We start from the raw sequence: 18,604 nt of genomic DNA, 5'->3' as shown, positions 1-18,604 counted from the left end.
AGAGAGAGAGAGAGAGAGAGAGAGAGAGAGAGAGAGAGAGAGAGAGAGAGAGAGAACACGAAACGGCTTTGTCCTCTTTTTCCGAGCAGGACTCGGAGCTCGCGAGGTCCTCGAAAACCGGTCCCGATACTCTGGTGTCGTCGACCCTGCCCAACATTCCTGTTTATACCTCGCCGACGCGACGTGACGGAAGCCTTCTAAGCAAATCGGCAGTCGACGCGATCGCGACGTGCGTTACATCTTACGAAACCGACATCATCCACTGTAATGATACGGTGATCTGCGAGCTCATGTGACGCTGACGAAGCGCACTGAGTTCAGATGCACGATTCGTAGATAAATCAATGCTGCTTGCGAGCGAAACGCCATTATGTGTCCAAGGGTTATTTATAAATATGCTCGGGAATTCGCGGAAAAGAGCGATATAGAGGCGCGTAACTTCTTGTCAAATTTAAAACATTTGAATGAATCGTGTAAGTACTAATGGCTGAACATCTGCCTTGCCTGTGAACATTTTTATTATTTTAGTCTTGAAATATAAATATTTAAACATTCAACGTAGAATATATCCTTTCTCTCTTTCTCTATGTTAGAAGTCTAAATATTCGTATTTAAAGACAAAAGCAATAAGAAGTCCTGAAAATTTTTAATGCTTTGGTCTTTAAATGCAAATATTTTAACTTTTAACGTAGAATACATGTATATATTTAATATATGCGCATATAATTTTTTCATATAGAAAGTTTGAATATTCCCATTTAATTATCAAAACAATTAAAAATGTCCAGAATTAGTTATGCGTTCAAGCGTAACTATTGATGTTTTTACATGAATATCGCGATAATATAAGTAATCGAAAAAAATGTATACGCGGAACGTGTGATATAAATAACAATATAAATAATAGGTCCTACATGTCATGATTTAAATCGGTGACAATTATTAGTCATACGTTTTGCGGAGCTTAATCTCCGCGTGAGGAATTGTAATCTCACGTTTTGCGAGGGGCGTTCATTCGTGAGATTACATGTAACATGCGTTACCGAAGGTTTCGATCAATCGGTATCGTTCGCAGCGAGCTTCCTCGTTAGCTGTGACCTCAACGTACATACGGGCTCTCGAAGTTGTGTCCATATCTTCGTGAGTCACCTTGTACTCCGATCGAACGTAACGATGCGTCATTCGCGGCGCTTTTAGTAAACGCGCGTGCGAATCTTGTCCCGTATTTTCTATTATAGGACATCGTTGATCCTGCTTTTTACGGTACGCGTGTGATCGCGCGACCCGCAGTTTCGTCAGAATTTTCTTTCGGACGAACGGATGCGGGACGGCGACGACCGTAAAAGGCATCGGGGGCTTGCCAGGACGACCCGTTACCGGCGAACGTTCATTCTCGCTCGTATGTTTCGCGAACGATGGTAGTCTTTAAGGCATCGCGAGTAAGCGGGTTAAGGACGTTCGTCCTTATAAGGACACGTCTTTGCCTTTTTGTGTCACCCCGGAGAGCGCGTCTACCTCTTCTAGTATGTGTGTATATATATATAAGCCTCGTCCCCCTCTCGCTTTTTTTTCGCCCGCAGCATCTGGCCACTCTTCCATGGAACCGATCGCCCTCAATCGAGACAAGATCGAAAGTCCCGATCCCGACGCCGAGAGAGCTCATGCGGTGCGAAGGCATGCGCGTGATCAACTGCAATTTGTAACGAACGGTAAAGCGTGATTGGAAGCCTGTACGCGCTTTATTATTGGCGGGTCAAAGTTGCTGCCCGCGAAACAAGATCGTAAATCCCATGACAAAATCGCGAACGATGATCATTATTCGAAATTAGCGTGAATTTGCGCGAAGTCGAAGCGTACGTGCAGTGGGTTACAATACGGTTTAGACACAATAAAGTTGGAAGCTCACTAAACTGTCATAATTGAGAATCATTACTCCGACTCTTTATAATTATATTATTAGTGTCATTATTTAGTGCTCTTAATTATATTAATTACATTATTATCGCATAAGTAACTCCCAATATGTAGTCCGAGAAAGCAGAAAATATTGATTAAATTAACAAATGATATAGATGTAGTTATGTGCCAATTATTATTTATTATTATTATTATAAATTCATTAAAGCTGATTTCTGAACAAACGTTGTACGACGAGTCTTGTCGTCGATCAATTTTCTTTTCTTGTTTTCAAAATTACTGACGAGCTGATTTCCCTCTCCATTGTCCCTCATTATTACAGAGAGCTACTAAAATTGTGCATCTCGCGAGACGAGACCGAACGCTAAAAAGTCGTTTGCGAAATTGACGTCAATTCTCCGCCGACACGTTTGCAGCACGTGTTACGTCGATTGTCACGTTTCTTATCATATCGGCGGATCGATCACTTTGAGAAAAAATCGCAGGTTGAATCTTTTCTTAGAAGTAATCGTAGAAGTGAGCGGAAATTATAGATCACCGCGCGTCGCGATAACGCGCGCGAAAACAAACGCCGAACCCTCGTTACGCAATTTGAAGAGCGCACTCTTGCGCTTTTACGAGCGGCCTCTAAAAGGACGAAATCTCTAGCAATAGAAGCCGCACTTCAGACTTTCTCAAAATGATATCGCCGGCGTGCCGTGCTAAGAGCCAGCTTCTATCAAGCCGGTGTGTGCATTCACGTGCCGAATGTCCGACGCGCGTTTTATTTGGCGCGGGAAACGCCGCTGCATTTTATCGGCCGCACAATTTTGCGTCGCACCGTCGTACATTATCTCATCCGCACACGAGACGACAGTTGTATCAGTTTGGCGAATATTTATCGAGTGAGTGCCTTATAAAGCCCGACGGCCAGACGATGCCTTCATTCGCCAAATATTCGGCCCCCTACTACCGAATGCACATTTTTACGTGATGAGTTTTGAAAGACGTCTCTCCAAGAACGCGACGCGCTCGCTCCGCGAATATTTAACAATGTGACAACAGATATCCGCGCGGATCGGGTGACATGTACACGTCAACGTGTCGCGAATTGCGTCTGTTGTCTTTGTGATTTTACGTACGATTACGTCACGGCGAATTTTATCACGCGAAATATATGCGATACATTTTATGAATTTCAAGTATTTGGGCGAGCACCGGGAAAAAGTGCACGAGTCGTGCAAAGGCTGCTCGAGCGATTATTGCACTGACAATTGGCGTTACGTCATGGCACGTATCGGCGATGCGATATTTGTCTTGGTTCGGCAAATAATTGATCAGTGAGCGATGTTTGAAGCCCGCTTAAAAGCCGTGTCATATTACGTATCGGGGATTGCGATTGCATGGCGAATGTATATCGGAGGTCGATATTCGACTAATACAGACGAGAATGTAGACAATGCAATAAATGATTGAGACACTTTTTTTTCTCTTTACTTATACAAGTCCATTTGACCGATCTTCGATCGCGATGTGGTTTTCACCGAAAGCGAAATAACTGATTTTGCTCTCAACTGCTTTATTTTAGAAGAAAAGACTGCATCCATTTCTTCAGTCCATCCATTTCATCCAGTCTTCACTTGCAAGTCTTAGAAAACTTGCAAACACTTCGAAATCGGAAAATTCACACTCAGTCATATTTTTCAAATTTTTTGTAATGGGATCTCGCTCAAAAGACGAGTGGCAATATTTTCGTTTGAAATGATAATGAAAATACCGCCACTCGAAATCGCGAGAGTAAATATTTCAGTCAAGCTTAGAGTTGATTCTAATCACAGACATGAGATTCATCGTTCAAGTTCGAGTGAAAATATTCACACGTTGATTCAGAATGGAGAATGCACTCTATGTGAGTGAAAAATTGCTCGAATACAAGTGACGTCGTGGCCACTTTGTTTTTCGAGTGAAATTTCATTCCGAGAGAAATTTGTATTTTAAGTAAATTTTATATTAAGTAGCACGAGATCTAACATGCGTATCTTGCCAACTTGTACGAGTTCTTCCAAAGCTCTTCTAAAGCGGAGGATTGAATTATCATAGATATTCAAATACGCGCGATGCGATAATCGACCTCGCGAAAATATTGAATAAGAGACAGACGAGTGAGGTAAATACGCGATAAAATAAAGCATGCAGACGGTAGTTATCGAACCGCTAGTCCAGATACGGTCCATGTACGGTATGCAGGGATAAAATCAATCGGATTCGCACCATATACGGATAGGGATAACGACGTATGCGTGTAAGCGTTGCGCAAGAGCGACGTTCTTTACGGTGGAATTGCGAAAATAAAATCGCGTTGCGCGCCGGTGATGCGGTTGTATATCGCGAAAGCGAATGTGGTAATCGTTAACGGAATTACGAAAATATGCTGACGGGCGCGAATTGTTGCTTCTTGACCTCGGTGCTTCTGGTGTTGCCGCGTCGCCGAATCCTAACGTAAATAGATGATTCATCCGGTGAATTCTCGTAAAAAATAGATAAATTTAGCGAAACGACGAGATCGTTCTTCCCATTTGTTCTTGTCCCAACACGTTTCACAATCAGATTTTGCACGGATGACGTACGTTTGTATTCTGCGCAACAGGATCTCATATGATAGTTTACACACGTAATTACTCATATGATAGTTTATACACAGAAAAAATTCGAAATGTGTAATGGATTTTCTGTTATCTGGGGACTAGGTGAAAATTCGGTTGCAGAAACAAAAAGATTCGAGGTTTCCATTCAATCAATTGTTCTCAGTTATATTAATCGAATTTTGACATGGCTGAGTGTTCAGACGAATGTTTTTGGTCGTGACAACAGACCATTTATTATCAGTTTAACAGACTATTTTACAAGTTCCGGCCTAACCGCCGTCACGACAAGACGTGTTCAAACATGTTCGGACCTTGTGATTTTTTTGGATCGTGTCTTGGAAATTTCCAAGACTTTACTCTCAAATTATATCATTAATCGGAAACTGGCGTAGGGGCATTACTCTTATAGAGGCCTGTAGCCATATATTGAAGGAAGGAAGGAAGGAACAGACTATTTTACCATTTTTCGTTTGATCCCCATTCGTATTACACAAACTATAATTATATTTCCATGTAAGATGTAGTTCCAAATATAAAACTGTACTTTTTAGACCGTCCAATTAGCCTTTTCTTTGTAATTACAGGTTTTCCCGGATGAATTGGAGTACACTTTATGTGAAAGGTAACATTCGCAAAGATTCAGTGTCTAAATGTCAGCAGCCATAATGAATACAACTCATAATGATCCTTGAAAGTACACAAAGTTCCATGTCCTCTGTAATAATATGCGCGTCGGTCTCTTTCGCTCATTATGTAACGTACATAATGGAATATTACATCGCAACCTATCAGCTGTGCGATCGAACCAATCCTCCGTGCAGCTCACGTACGGCTAACGTTCAAATTCGAGCGGTTAAGAGGGCTAATGATATGTAACTGGCCGAGAGGGAGGGTGTCGTATCTCGATGAATTTTAACAATGCTAATGGGCCTCTATTTACGACGCCACTTTTACGTTCGCACTCGCGGCGCGTTGCGATACGGTTGTATCTCGAAAGGGAAACGTCGTAATAACAACGCTCTAACGCTAACGTCGATCTCGCTTGAACACGACCCTGAGACGGCCGAGCCGAGAATTCCCCGCAAATTCCACGCGAATTCCACGATGTTTCCGCACGCCGTACGGTCTCGGCACAGCGAGGCAGAAGAAATTCCGCGTGCGCTCGCTCTTTCCCGGCGTGCGAACTACTACACGTCGTACGCCGCGAATACTAATGCGCGTACTGCTAATCGTTCTAATGGGACATGGAGACCTCGCGCGCGGTCTGTGCACCTCTCGTCTGTGTACCTTCTCTCGCGTTCGCCGGCACGCCAATATGGCACTCGCGAATTCTAGTTCCGACGAGAAGCCGACCAAAACACATCGTCGAAGGTATTCGCACGGACGACGTGTATCGGTATCTCTGGGCCCTTACGCGCCATATGTCGGCGCACCTGTTCTGGCCTCCCGCATTCAGTCAGTTTTCTTCAATATACTCGTGTGCGCAAAAAATTAACTGAAGCGACTGCTACTTAAGCAGCTTCATGCTCGCGGGAAATTACCGCAAGGTATCCAAGTAAATTTTGTGTGTGTGTGTGTGTGTGTGTGTGTAAGCAACATTCTGACTTGACGGTTAACAGCTTGTCAAACTGCAACTGTCGAAACAGAAACAGCGGCGGGAAAGGAAAGAATTCGCCGACTAGCCGGTGAACGGGCAAGTCAGAATCTGCAACGGTAAGCCACGTCTCGCCGAGATGACTGTTAAACCTCTAAGATGGCGGTCTCTCAAGATCGGCCGGCCTCCGTTCGGTTCTCGACCTCCCAACGAATATCCAACCTTCCTCCGCCCTCACTCTCCCTTTCCCCGTGCTCTCTGTCACTTTACCTCTCTCGCTGTCGCTTTCTCACCTTCCCCCCGACCAACGTCGGACTTCGTCCACCTTTAGAACCGCGTTTACCGAATCAGTCACGCGTGAGTCACGACGAGCATCGACTCTCATTCCGCGAGGTTGGATGGAAAAAAAAGCAACAGGGAAAGAAAAGGAGAGATTTCAAATATTATTATTGGAGTCTCTCTCAAGTGGCGTCGCGTCAATCGCACGGAAATCGCATTGCTTTTTTAACGACGATCATAATAGACTTTCGCTAAAAGTGATTATGAATGATATCTATACAATAAGTTGCTAAAATTGCTCGGCAGATCGTTCGGTGTTTCCGTTCAATACTGATGCGCGTTAAATGGATACGAAAGACTTCCTTTCGCGAATATTAGCAATCTAAAGCCTATATTTAAGTCTGTAATTAAGTCGTTTTACTTGAAACTTGTCTCGAGTAAGATACTCAGATTTGAATTTAGAATCAAGTGTGTTTTTTCAGCCGAATCGCGATTACAAATATAATGCTCGCATGTTATATAATTCAAATAAGAAATCTAACATAAAATTTAAATCTGAGTATCTTACGTGAAAACGTGAGATAAACTTTAAATAACGACTATCAATCTAAAACCCGTATTAATAATGATTATTTGGAACTCGTGATTTTCAAGTGAGATAATCAGGTTTGCATTCGAAGTTAGATAAGAGTATTTCAAGCGAATCGAGATTACGGATATAAGTGTCACGCATGTTATATAACTCAACTGAAAAAATCTAAAGAGTAGGATCCTATACAAAATATGCAACATTTAAAAGACGCAACGACTTGTCTTATGTGAGAGATACTCAGATTCGTTATGCCTCTGAATAAAAATCCGAGTATCTCAAAGAACCATTAGTACGAGCCTAAATTCGACGGGAATTCAATCGACACACCCGACTTGGTACGTCAGCAAAGTTTCTCAGCGCGAAGCGCACGTTGCGTCCGCCGTTCCGATTTAACGGTCTGCTACGCCAAAATAGGAAGCTGTTGGCTCACAAAATCTGGAGCGTACAAGTTTGCCGTGTGCAAACAGCATTAGCTCGCACCTTCTTGTCTTCTGTTTCGTGCGAAATTATCGCGACGCGATAGCGCGCGCAACATTAACGGGTCGCCGACGAGTGTCGACGACGATAATGGTACCGGTTGAAATTCTCGGTACCTCTTGTCCAAACAATGTGCGCTGCGCGTAAACCGACACGAGAGCCATGACGAAGTCCGTGTGGAATTTCTGACGCAAATTTCCCAGCCAAATCCCTAACATCCGCGCCCGTTGTGGTTCGATAAATTCATTAAGAGCTATGACACAGACGCACGCGCGCAAGCATACACACAGGCATGCTCGTTGTCGCGCACACGGTGCACCGATGATCTAAACACCAAGTTCTCGCGATAAAAACTTGGCCTCGCGAGGTCGCATTTAACCCTTCTGGCCCCGACAATACCATATGGCACGCTATCCAAAGTTGACCGATAAGAATTACGTGTGTAAATTACTCCCTCGGAGGGAATTAAGCTGCGATTGATCGACGATCGCGATGTCTCGTCGATTACCCGGAGAGACTTGAAATGAGTGACGTGGAACAGTTAAACGACATTTTGTGACGTTTCAATAACTTTGATAACGCGCTCTCGCGTGTCTCGCGTCCCGGAGCGCGTGATATATTTGGAAGATAAATGCGACGATTGCAATCAGCGTTCTTTTATTTTAAAACGTAAGACACTTGCCGATCTCCTGACGAGAGAGCCAAGTTACACGTTACATTCGAGTGTGTGAGAACAGCTGCGCGCGATTTGCTATCTTATCGAATGCGACTATCGTCGAATACTTTTCTTGACGGCAGAGAGGAAACACGAAAACACTGATACGGTAGTACAAGGAAGAGGAATTATCCGAACACGGGAAACACCGTATGGAGATATTTCTTTAATAAAAACGTTAGTGAATGAGAACAGTCGATGTTCGTTGCGTGTTGTAATTTTGATAATATAACGAAATATGCAATTCGTATGATCCCACATTATACCTGTACCGTGAAAGCAAAAGAGCCAACATACGTTCCTACAGTTTCCACACGTATAAGAATAAAACTTAAATTATAGATCTTTCATTCTTAATCTGAATTCTTCAATTAAATTAAGATAAAAATTTGCAAACATTTTATCGCAAATATTTTATGAAAGTTATTCCTAACCTAATAGTACAACTTTCCGCTCGTTAACCACTAAAATATCGACCAATCAATCGGCGCAATGGAAGGTTTACGGACTTTAGGACTCTTGTAACTGAAAGCCAAGGAAACAGACATATGTCCTGTTTTTCGAAGTACGAATACACGTATCAAAGTCCGCGTGCGATCGAACGATTTGTCGTGCAAAATTTACAGTCATTTCCGTCCGATGACAATATCTGCGGATCGAAAGGAACGAAAACTTGTCCGATGGCGATAGAAGAACCCCAGCACCTGTCCTCCATGTACGCGATCAAAGTCGAGCGCCGGCGCGCAATCGGCGGCCGCATTTTTGTAATGCAATCGAAATTAGCATGAGTCACAGCATTCGTCGGGGTGGGACAAGGCTCTCTTATCACCCGACGATAAGCGGAAATATCAAGGAAATGGGTGCCGCGTGTGTATTCGTCTTTACGTAGGCGCAACACACATCGACGACTTGTGGATTTGGTCACCATCGGCACCGCCCATCTCACTTTTACCTGGAGACCTGCGAATACCTGTTCGTACGCGGTTTCTGCGTAGCTCGCCCTTGACCTTAGAATCACCGGCTTTCTTTCGGTTAACACGCACCGAGGACGCGGCCATTCTCTCTCGTGCTCGTCGTGAAAAAGGAACGGCCGACTTCGCGGCGAAAAGAACAAATTTATTCCTGTGATTTTAAATTATGTCGGATACGCACACGTTATTAATTAACTCCCTTCGATAATTGAACGTGAAAGTCTAGCATTGGGGATACGCTTTTTCTTGAATATCGCCGGGGTTAATTTTTAAACCTCAGACTCGGTGGTTATATCTGCGCTGCAGAGGTATGTGAGTCAAGCGTTTTTATTTCCCACACTGCAATTAGCTCTTACAAAACGGCTTTCTTCGGGGTATTTTCATTCGATCGTTCGTTATCTGCGCTATGCATCACAGCCACATAGTTTTGTGCGTGTTTGCTACTTAAAGAAAATTCTAAACTTCCAATATTCATAAATATAACAGAATGCATTCTAAACACTCTGCAATAGGAGAGAGAAAATAACAAGTATTTCATCTGCGCTTCATATAATGACATGTGAAAACTTAAACTTTCTGTTTAAGAGTCAGAAGCGGCGAGCTAAAAAATGGTTGCGTGATGCCGCTTTGCTTGCAGGAAAATTACTCTTAAATTATAGCAACTACGGAAGCTAAGGTAATAGAATATTCGTGCTTTTTGGCACTCGGTACTTCTTATACTCTATATAAGCATCACGAGGTGCCAAACACAAATGAAGAGCTTATTTGAGGAACATTGAGATACAAAATTACTCTCTCTTGAGACATGAACTCAAGACAATTCTCTGCGTAGAATTTTCTAACGTGAATTTCATTCTCTAAAGTATAAATTTAGACTGTTCTGAAAATAAGAAAATTCTTCAATGTTCGAGATACTTTCTGTTATCTTAAGCGTTACTAACTTGCGGCGGCATATATTAGAAATTGAGACATCCGAGCGAATTCGCTATTAGAGAAGTGTAAGCACCTAAATCATTGCACCTAAATTGTCGCCACGCGATACGCAACCAGTCGTCTTTTCCTGATCGAATCCATTCGCGTCGCATCTCTCTCTCTCTCTCTCTCTCTCTCTCTCTCTCTCTCTCTCTCTCCCCACTTCTCTTTTCGTCTCTCTTTCGGTCTCCCGACATTTCCGATATATCTCGCGCGCGGATTAATTCCAGACGAGGACGAGCAAGAGCCGTAGTGAACCGAGAGTGCTATCTTTAGTCCGTCTTACAAGCGAGAGTCGTACGGTCTTCTCGTTGGTCGGAATAAGACGACTGTTCCGCGGTGTGAGCGCTATTTTTCAAAACGCGATGTCCGGCAAGTTCGCCCGGAACAATCGATGCCAATTCAGCATGCGGATATAAATAAAACACTGTTGTTTCTTTTAACACATTCCTGACATTCATCAGGAGGCGAGACGTCACCCACGATGTTACTTACTTCAAAATCATGCGATTTTTGTTTCGAAATAGAACGATCAAATTGTCATCATTCTGTAACTTTTGTATAGTTCAGAAATAAGATAATAAATGTCTCACATCCATAGCTGTCAAACCTCTTATTGTGATAGCTCGAGCCATTAGCCAAGCGACGTCGCCGGCAGGTAAAAGGACCAGCGCGCTTTGCCATTGGCTATCGTCGATTATGACTTCGATAAGTTTGATCATTACTCTCTTATATTAGACCTAGAATAGATGTAGAAAATTATTCTCGCGCGTTGAAACGAACGTTTGAAAATCTTCCACCTCTTGTTGGTTTCCAGGCTGCAGCTCGAGTGCTACAAATACGATATAGGCTGTTCTACTTCCAAGCTATTGATTTACTTATCCCCGTACATCTCTCTATGGTTCGCGCAAAAAACGAGCGACGCCGAATAATATGCGTTTTAATGCGGCGAACGGAACCTCGGTGATAGACGAACGTGAGCCGCGCGTTCAGCTCGTGTCGTCGCTTCATAAATATTTGGAAGCCCCGGCGCGTCGTGTATGAGCCGCGTTTCACGTTTAATCCAACGGAGAATTCCGTGGAATTTCTCAATGGTGCCAACGATTAATTTTCACGGCGACGCGCGTGGCTACCGAATTAATAATGCCGGCTCGAATTCGAGTCTCTCGAATACGCGGTATGACTCACCGGTACTTCACACCACGGCAAACATATTAATCCTGGCAACGCCTCGAGAAGACGCTTCTAACGTTTCTCCAAAAGTTGCTCGAATCGTCGAGATACTTTCCGAAACAATCGCGTTTAGCAGATTAACATTCACCGCGCTTAATTCTCTCTCTCTCTCTCTCTCTCTCTCTCTCTCTCCCTCTCTCTCTCTCTCTCTCTCTTTCTTCCTTCTCTATCGCGGTTTCTTTTCCTTACATTTTTCAAACATTTCGTTCGCGTATCAATTAGAGCCACGACTTAAGAACGGACAGAAAGCTTCAATGGGATAAAATTCTAACCCTATTCTTTCCTGTGACGTAGTCGCAACGATACGAACGAGGAAAGAATATTTGAAGCCACTCTTCAAATCGCATCATCGATTTGATTGACATCGGCCAACTAAACTGAAAACGGCTCAACTTAATTTTTTATTCTTTATAATCCTAACATTATGGCCCTCGCTTTTGCGAGACAAAGAAATAATTCGCCACGAGAGTTAATCGGGATTGGAGAAACCGGCCCTAAGGGATTCGATCGAGCACAAGGGTCGGCGCACATCTGCGCCTGCACCTGCGTTGCAGCGACTTTCGTACAAGTAAAGTGCACGGTGTATTAAGATGAATATTATCTCTACACATACTGTTTCCCTGGACAGATATCATTTGTGTCCGTGTGTTCTCTTACGGTTAAACGATAAAAAAAAACACAAAAGTACAATTGAACAAAAAATATAAATAGGAAAATATAGAAATACATAGAGCAAAAAAAATAAAACTGTAAATAGATATGTATATGCTCCTTTGAGACAAAAACTATGGAAATGACAAATCAGATCATTGAACGAACTACAAGGAGCATAGCAAAACAAATTAAATCTCGCACTCAGCTCCCGATGTACGATGAGTCTTGATTATTTATCCTCACATAAATTTAACCTTCAACCCAGCAAGTTATTTGGAAAGATTCCACGACAAAGGCTGCGTTCCGAAATTCATTGCCAGTACTGAAAATCTATAGTTCATGTCACATATACTATAGAATTTTAACACTAGCAGTGAATTTCGGAACGCAGTCTGTTTCTCGCAAGCTCGTATTTCCAGTTCGGTATGTAAGTACGAGTTGCGTTTTTCCGTCTCGAATCGCTCTCAGATTTCCTTATTAGAACGAGTCAGGCAACTCTTAAATATTTGTAAGGTGAAACCCTCGGAAACCATCAATCTCGTGATCCACAGTACGGGCGGAGAGAGAAAATCGAGTTAGCTACAAGCCCGACTACGAACGTTAGAGCTCGAGTGAGATTTAAATACCGGCCAGAAACGACGGGAAAGAAAGAGAAAAGAAGAAGAGGGAGGGGGGAAGGAGAGAGAGAGAGAGAGAGAGAGAAAGAGAGAGAAAGAGAGAGAAAGAGACTCATCGTACACCGGCCGAGCGAGGCTTCGGTCGTGCACCGGGAGATAAAGACGTGTGCGACAAGGACATATCAGAGGTATGTATTACACTCACATAAATCAGTCCGGAGTAGTAGCGGTCCTTGAGGTTATGCAGCACAGACGCCTCGTTGAGGCAGGTGAGCTCCGCCATGTCCTCGACCTTGTCGAACTTGGGCGGATTCATCTTCTGTATGTCGTCCTTCGCGACGAGTACGCGCTTGCCGGTTTCTGCGATCTCCACCTCGACCTCGTCGCCGCGCTCGCCCTTGATACCGGCGGCGACGAAGCCCTGGCTCTCGTGAGGCACCCACACCAGCTTCTTCTGCGTCCATTCCGCTTGAGTGGCCGGGTCGTTGAAGCTGTTCCTGTCGACCGACAAGAAACGCAGCTCCGGATCGGACCGGTCTACCCTCGAGTCCACGTCCGCCATCTTTGTTTAGCGAGCGCGCACACACGACGCGGCGAAGCTGTTGCTGCTGCCTTTATCCGCTTTTAACCCGCGACTGCCTCTCTCTTTCTTTCTCTCTCTTTTTCTCTCCTCCAGTCTGTCGCCGCCCGTTCCTGGTCTCGCTCCTTCTCGTTATCTCGCGCACAACGTTCCCGTTCAAGTAGCTCGCACGATGTTAAGTCGCGTACGTTACCGTACTCGCGTACGCGACACGATCGACTCGATCGCAGCCGAGTCTGACCGAGCCTAACGACACACGACGACGAGGACGGCGGCTGCCGCTACTAGCTGTCGCCACGATGCGCGACCAACGAGTGTGTAGCCGCGGTGGCGGCTGCGACGCGACGACACTACCACCACTCTCTCCTCTTCTACTACTACTTTATTACCACCACTACACCACAGCTACTACCGCGACGGGCGGACTCGCCCTTCTCGTGAGAGAGCGTTTGGCCCGGCTTACTTGCGCTTTGCTTTCAGAAGTGATGTCGCGCCGATGACATAAGATCGCACATAGAAAAGATTCTCGTACACCAAAAGGCGAATTCAAGTTTTGTGATCTCTTTTGTTTGCTCTGTGCTCCTTACCATTTACCAGTTATCTGTTCTTTCTGCCTCGCTCTTTCCTTCCCTCCCACATCCGCCCGTTCACTTCTCGTTTCAACGCACATCTCGACCGCGCCAACACAACTGTCGACTAGCAGTGGTACCACCTCACTTTGGCATACCTCTAACCTGGAATTCACCAAAAACCCCTATGTGTAAAGACCCGTTCACACGATAACGCACGTATTGGGTGCAATCCATTAGACGTTGGAAATGCTTTGAAGCACTTAAAAAAAGCCATAATTGGTATATACTACGCTTCAAAGCATTTGTAGCGTCTATTCACGCATTATCACCAGAGGTTTGTTCGCGTCGCATGCCCCAACGTGCTCCTACTCGCTCCAACGCACTCTGATTGGTTTACGTCACCACGCGGACCAATCAGAGTGCGTTGGAGCGAGTAGGAGCACGTTGGGGCATGCGATGCGAACAAACCTCAGTTGTGCTAATAACTTGCGTTTGGCCAATGAGCTCTTCAGCTGTATCTAGGCGATATAGGTCGGTATTCATAAATTGCATCCCGGTATTCATTGCCAGTAATGAAAATCTAATAGCATACGTGTTATGAGATATAGATTTTTAATATTAGCATTGAATATCGGAACATAATCATAGTCGGATCTTATATTAATGGGCCTTTTACAATATGCTATTAATCATAAACCGTAGACAAACTGATTAACCATAGTCGATTATTTTTGAAAATAATAATCAACTGTGATTGGTCAATTTGCTTGCGACTTATAATTAATAGCTTATTGTAGAAGGCCTATAAAGGCTACGGGGGTCATAGCAAAAACTTTTAGCAGAAAATTACAAAATAAGTAAAAACATTTTTTTTCGAGAAAATTAAAAAGAGAATTACATTGTAATTATGATATTTGTAATAAGAAGAATCGTTGCAGTAGAGCGCGTATTTTTTGGGAAAACAATTGAAATAAAAACTATAATTTATTTGAATGAGCATTGCACGAAAAGTGCAATACGAGAGAGAGTTAAGTCTGTTCTTTTCAGCTGCACTGCTGAACTGTGCAATTAGTTAAAGTGAGACAAGTATATCTTTTCTCACTCTAACTTATTGCACCAGTTCAGCAGTGCAGCTGAAAAGAACAGACCATATATTTCTATTGATTATAAATTTTTAAAGACCTAATTGCAAAATTTGACTCTGTTTACATTACATTCTACACATTAATAAGAATGTAAAAATAGTCTGGTGAGCAAATACATATAAATTTTCATGCAAAATATTCTTACATTGCTTTCTGCTATTTTATTTATATTCATTATACATTTTCAACGAAAGCGAAATCGTCTACTACTTCGAGGGAGTAATTAATAGTGAGATAAATATATTTTACTCCATTATCTTTGAAGATTCATGAAGTTCAATAAGATCGATGATAAATGTAACGCTTTATCTCCTTGATATTTTTACACTTACTCAGTATCGTACTTATGACCGATAGTATCATGGAATTTAAGAACCAATATTCAACATTACAAAATTGTGCATGCTATATTAAACTAAATTAATAAAAAAAAAACTAATGAAAAGATAATAATAAATGACAATGAACGACAATTTCAGATGTAAATCATTTCAGAAAAAATCATGTTTTGATTATATATCTACCCATAGCACAGAGAATTAAAAAAGAATTAAAAAAGAATTCAGTCGTGTATGCCACTAATTCTGAGTTCATTTTCAGATACAAAAAGCTCTTCAAGGTTCAGTTCAGTGAAAAGAATTCTTTTTGCATCTAAAAATGAACTTAGAATTGGTGACATACGACTGAATTCTTTTTTAATTCTCTGTGCTATCTGGGTATATATAATTTGTCTAATAATGTAATAAAAAAATAGAGGCAAACTATACACACATACAGGTTCCTAAAATTTTTAGGTTTTTTTTTATAGTAAAAATCCTAAACTCTCTTATTCCAACGAAAATTGTTTAATTGTTTAGTTAAACAAAAACAAAATTGTTTAGTTAAACAAAAAACTAAATTTTCGAGTTTCATGTGCGATATTTTTTGTGTTTTATCGGAATTTTATTGAAACTATTTTTAAAATTCCTATGATACGTTTTTTTACATTTCGTTCACTTCGTGTACTACGATACTTTATTATATATCAGATATTTTATAATTAGGGGCGTCAACTCGCGCGCAAGATATATAAGCGCTCGCAATAGCCGTAAGAGCAGAAACGACCACGTACTGAAGGCACTAGTACGCGAGCAACATGTCCACATATGGCGGTGTCAGTGATGGTATTCACGATTACGCGAAGAAGAAGAACGTAAGTAAAAAACGAAGAATCTTTTTCATTTTAATCGCCATCGATTGTAGACAATCGATTGTACTCGAAGTTAGACAATAAATGATGTGAGCTTTTATAATTGCGCTGTATCATTCTAACGTGCGCGTGATCGCATATACTTGTGACGTTATCTCTATAACACGCTTGCATTTTAAACACTTGTGTAAGAGAGACTATATATATCTGTTTCCTAAACGCTGAAGAAACTCGATATATTGTAATTAATACAATTCTATTTGTTTCCATTGTTGGAAATGAATCCACGAAAAATGCAATTTCCACCCGGAAACTAAGCAGCATTTTCCCACACGAGAATTGCTCAGAATAAGTATGTGATTACTAGGCCATTATAGTTGATCTACGAAGCGATACGGTCACAAAACCAACGGATGCAATGAGACTGGCTATGTTCCAAGCGGAAGTGGGGGACGATGTTTATGAGGAAGATCCTACAGTGAAAGGTAGTGAATGTAAAAAAAAATGCATGCCCAGTAAACAAAGAACATTAGATCAACATCTTGAAATATTAATTTTAATATCGTATCTCTTTAACATTTTTGTTTAATATTTTTAAAACATTTCAAATATATCATATGTCTGTCTCTGTCTAATTTGAAGAAAAAACAAATACAGATATATTCAACTTATATTTAACTGTCAGGTAACTTACCAAGATGTTGGAACAATCGATCCTTAATGATTTTTTGCTTACTGGGTGTTGCCTAAAATATCTAATATTTAAATTAAATTATATTGAAAGAAATTATAGGACAAATAAAGTTACAATTTGAGTAGATCTTTTAACCGAAATATTTGAACAGAAGAATTTGTAATCAAAGCTCGATCTTTTTGTGATTTTTTTAGAATTGCAAAGAAAAGCCGCGGAGCTACTTGGAAAAGAAGACGCACTTTTTGTCAGTACCGGTACGATGGGAAATCTGATAGCTAGTAAGTATTTCAATATAACTCTTCTGTATGGCACGGCTTAACATCTTTTCGATAAAAAGTTGAAATTATCTTCACTTATTCGACATATTTTAGAGATAATCTCTCTTAATAAATGCTCTTTGATTTTTCGCTTATCATAATTTACTTGACATCCTATATTCTACTTCGAGATCAAAGTTTAATGTTTCTATTACGATTATAATAAAATGTATACTTATAGAAGAGAGAAAATGTGAGTATATGTACTCACACTTACTGTAATATCCGTACTAAGCTATACTTTCAATATTTGCTTGCCTCCGTTTCTCTTCAGTCATGAATCACTGCGACGTACGTGGTAGTGAAGTCTACTGCGGCGACAAGTCGCATGTATTTCAACACGAGCAAGGTGGTGCCGCGCAAGTGGCCAGTGCCAGCCTCTGCGTCCTGCCGAACAACGACGACGGCACGTTCGACCTGAAGAAGCTCGAGAGCATGATTCGCACCGACAGAGTACACGAACCGATCTCGAAACTGGTGATGGTAGAGAACACGATTAATGGGATAATCGTACCTCAATCGTGGATCAAGGAGTTAGCTGCGGTAGCAAGGAAGTACAATCTTAGAATGCATTTGGACGGGGCGCGATTATGGAACGCTTCTATCGCCTCGAAGATCTCAGCGAAGGATCTGGTGGCTCCGTTTGACTCTGTTACCTTTTGCTTGAGCAAGGGATTAGGCGCGCCGGTTGGTTCCATTCTTTGCGGAAGCAAGAGCTTCATCGTCAACGCTAGGAGGAGGCGAAAGGTTCTAGGTGGCGGGATGAGACAGGTTGGGGTAATCGCCGCGACCGGGCTCGTCGCCCTGGAAGAAACGATACCGCGATTAGAGATAGATCACCGAAGGACGCTGACGATCGCGCAAGCGATCAATCAGATGCACTCCAAAGTATTCACCGTGGACATGAAATCCGTACAGACCAATATGATATTCGTGGACGTGAATTCCGAGTATATCTCCGCGATGAATTTCATGAAGAGGCTCCAACAAGTGGAACAGTCCGATGAAGATGACAAAATTATAATCCGCTGTCTCGCCTTGAGCGAAAAATTGGTCAGAATCGTTCTTCATTACGACATTGACGATGCGATGATGAATGCTGCTATACGTAAATTAAAGTATGTCATCAATGAATTGATTTTTTAGGTACGGATTTAATTAATACCTGTTGTTTCCTCTTGAAATGTTCTTGAGATATAACTACTATTTTGTTGCAAAAAAATTGGAACAAAGAAGCGATTCAGTTCACGAGGAATCTTTTGAGTAGCATCCGAAGCTGTGTATTTTAATCATTTAGTTATAAGTGAAGAAAGTGAGAGAGAATACAGCGAATTTTTATATTATCATTGACAACCTTATTATATCATTGAATAGAGCTTAGATTTGTTCTTTACTGTATGATATTGCGAATTATAAATGTCGCAGTTGAATAAATAGTCAAACGAATGAATTCTGCAATATA

At 42.0% G+C, this 18,604-nt stretch overlaps 2 protein-coding genes across 6 annotated transcripts in view; one reads left to right on the top strand and one right to left on the bottom strand.

The window, feature by feature from the left end:
• Nucleotides 1-13,863, bottom strand: part of LOC116847096 (myosin heavy chain, non-muscle) — a 34,231-nt gene extending 20,368 nt beyond the window's left edge. For 2 of the 5 annotated variants that reach the window (XR_004378661.1, XM_032821726.1), the window contains exon 1: nt 12,851-13,863. Coding sequence is in view for 4 of the 5 variants with exons in the window: in XM_032821726.1 (XP_032677617.1) it covers nt 12,851-13,207 (357 nt within the window). In the remaining variant the exon portion in view is untranslated. The remainder of the gene's footprint in view (nt 1-12,850) is intronic. The other 3 variants (XM_032821724.1, XM_032821725.1, XM_032821723.1) reach the window with 2 other exon arrangements.
• On the top strand, nt 12,428-18,592 carry LOC116847099 (L-allo-threonine aldolase). Its single transcript, XM_032821729.1, has 5 exons — nt 12,428-12,833; nt 15,986-16,134; nt 16,499-16,616; nt 17,020-17,103; nt 17,417-18,592. The coding sequence occupies exons 2-5, from the start codon at nt 16,078-16,080 to the stop codon at nt 18,286-18,288; spliced, it is 1,131 nt and encodes a 376-aa protein (XP_032677620.1). The 5' UTR covers nt 12,428-12,833; nt 15,986-16,077; the 3' UTR covers nt 18,289-18,592.
• Nucleotides 18,593-18,604: the final 12 nt, after the last annotated feature.

The sequence above is a fragment of the Odontomachus brunneus genome, unplaced genomic scaffold, assembly GCF_010583005.1.
Source record: "Odontomachus brunneus isolate Ranch 3 - 2012 unplaced genomic scaffold, Obru_v1 Obru_scaffold_073, whole genome shotgun sequence".
Classification (NCBI taxonomy): domain Eukaryota; kingdom Metazoa; phylum Arthropoda; class Insecta; order Hymenoptera; family Formicidae; genus Odontomachus; species Odontomachus brunneus.
Note: the sequence above shows the minus strand (reverse complement) of the source record. Positions and strands in the feature narration are given on the sequence as shown.

Bases quoted from the DNA above. Each gene is read 5' to 3' on its own strand.
- LOC116847099 (XM_032821729.1), top strand. From the start codon at position 16,078: ATGTCCACATATGGCGGTGTCAGTGATGGTATTCACGATTACGCGAAG. The intron at 16,617-17,019 runs GTAGTGAATGTA...TGATTTTTTTAG, and splicing joins GGAAGATCCTACAGTGAAAG to AATTGCAAAGAAAAGCCGCG. The intron at 17,104-17,416 runs GTAAGTATTTCA...GTTTCTCTTCAG, and splicing joins GATGGGAAATCTGATAGCTA to TCATGAATCACTGCGACGTA.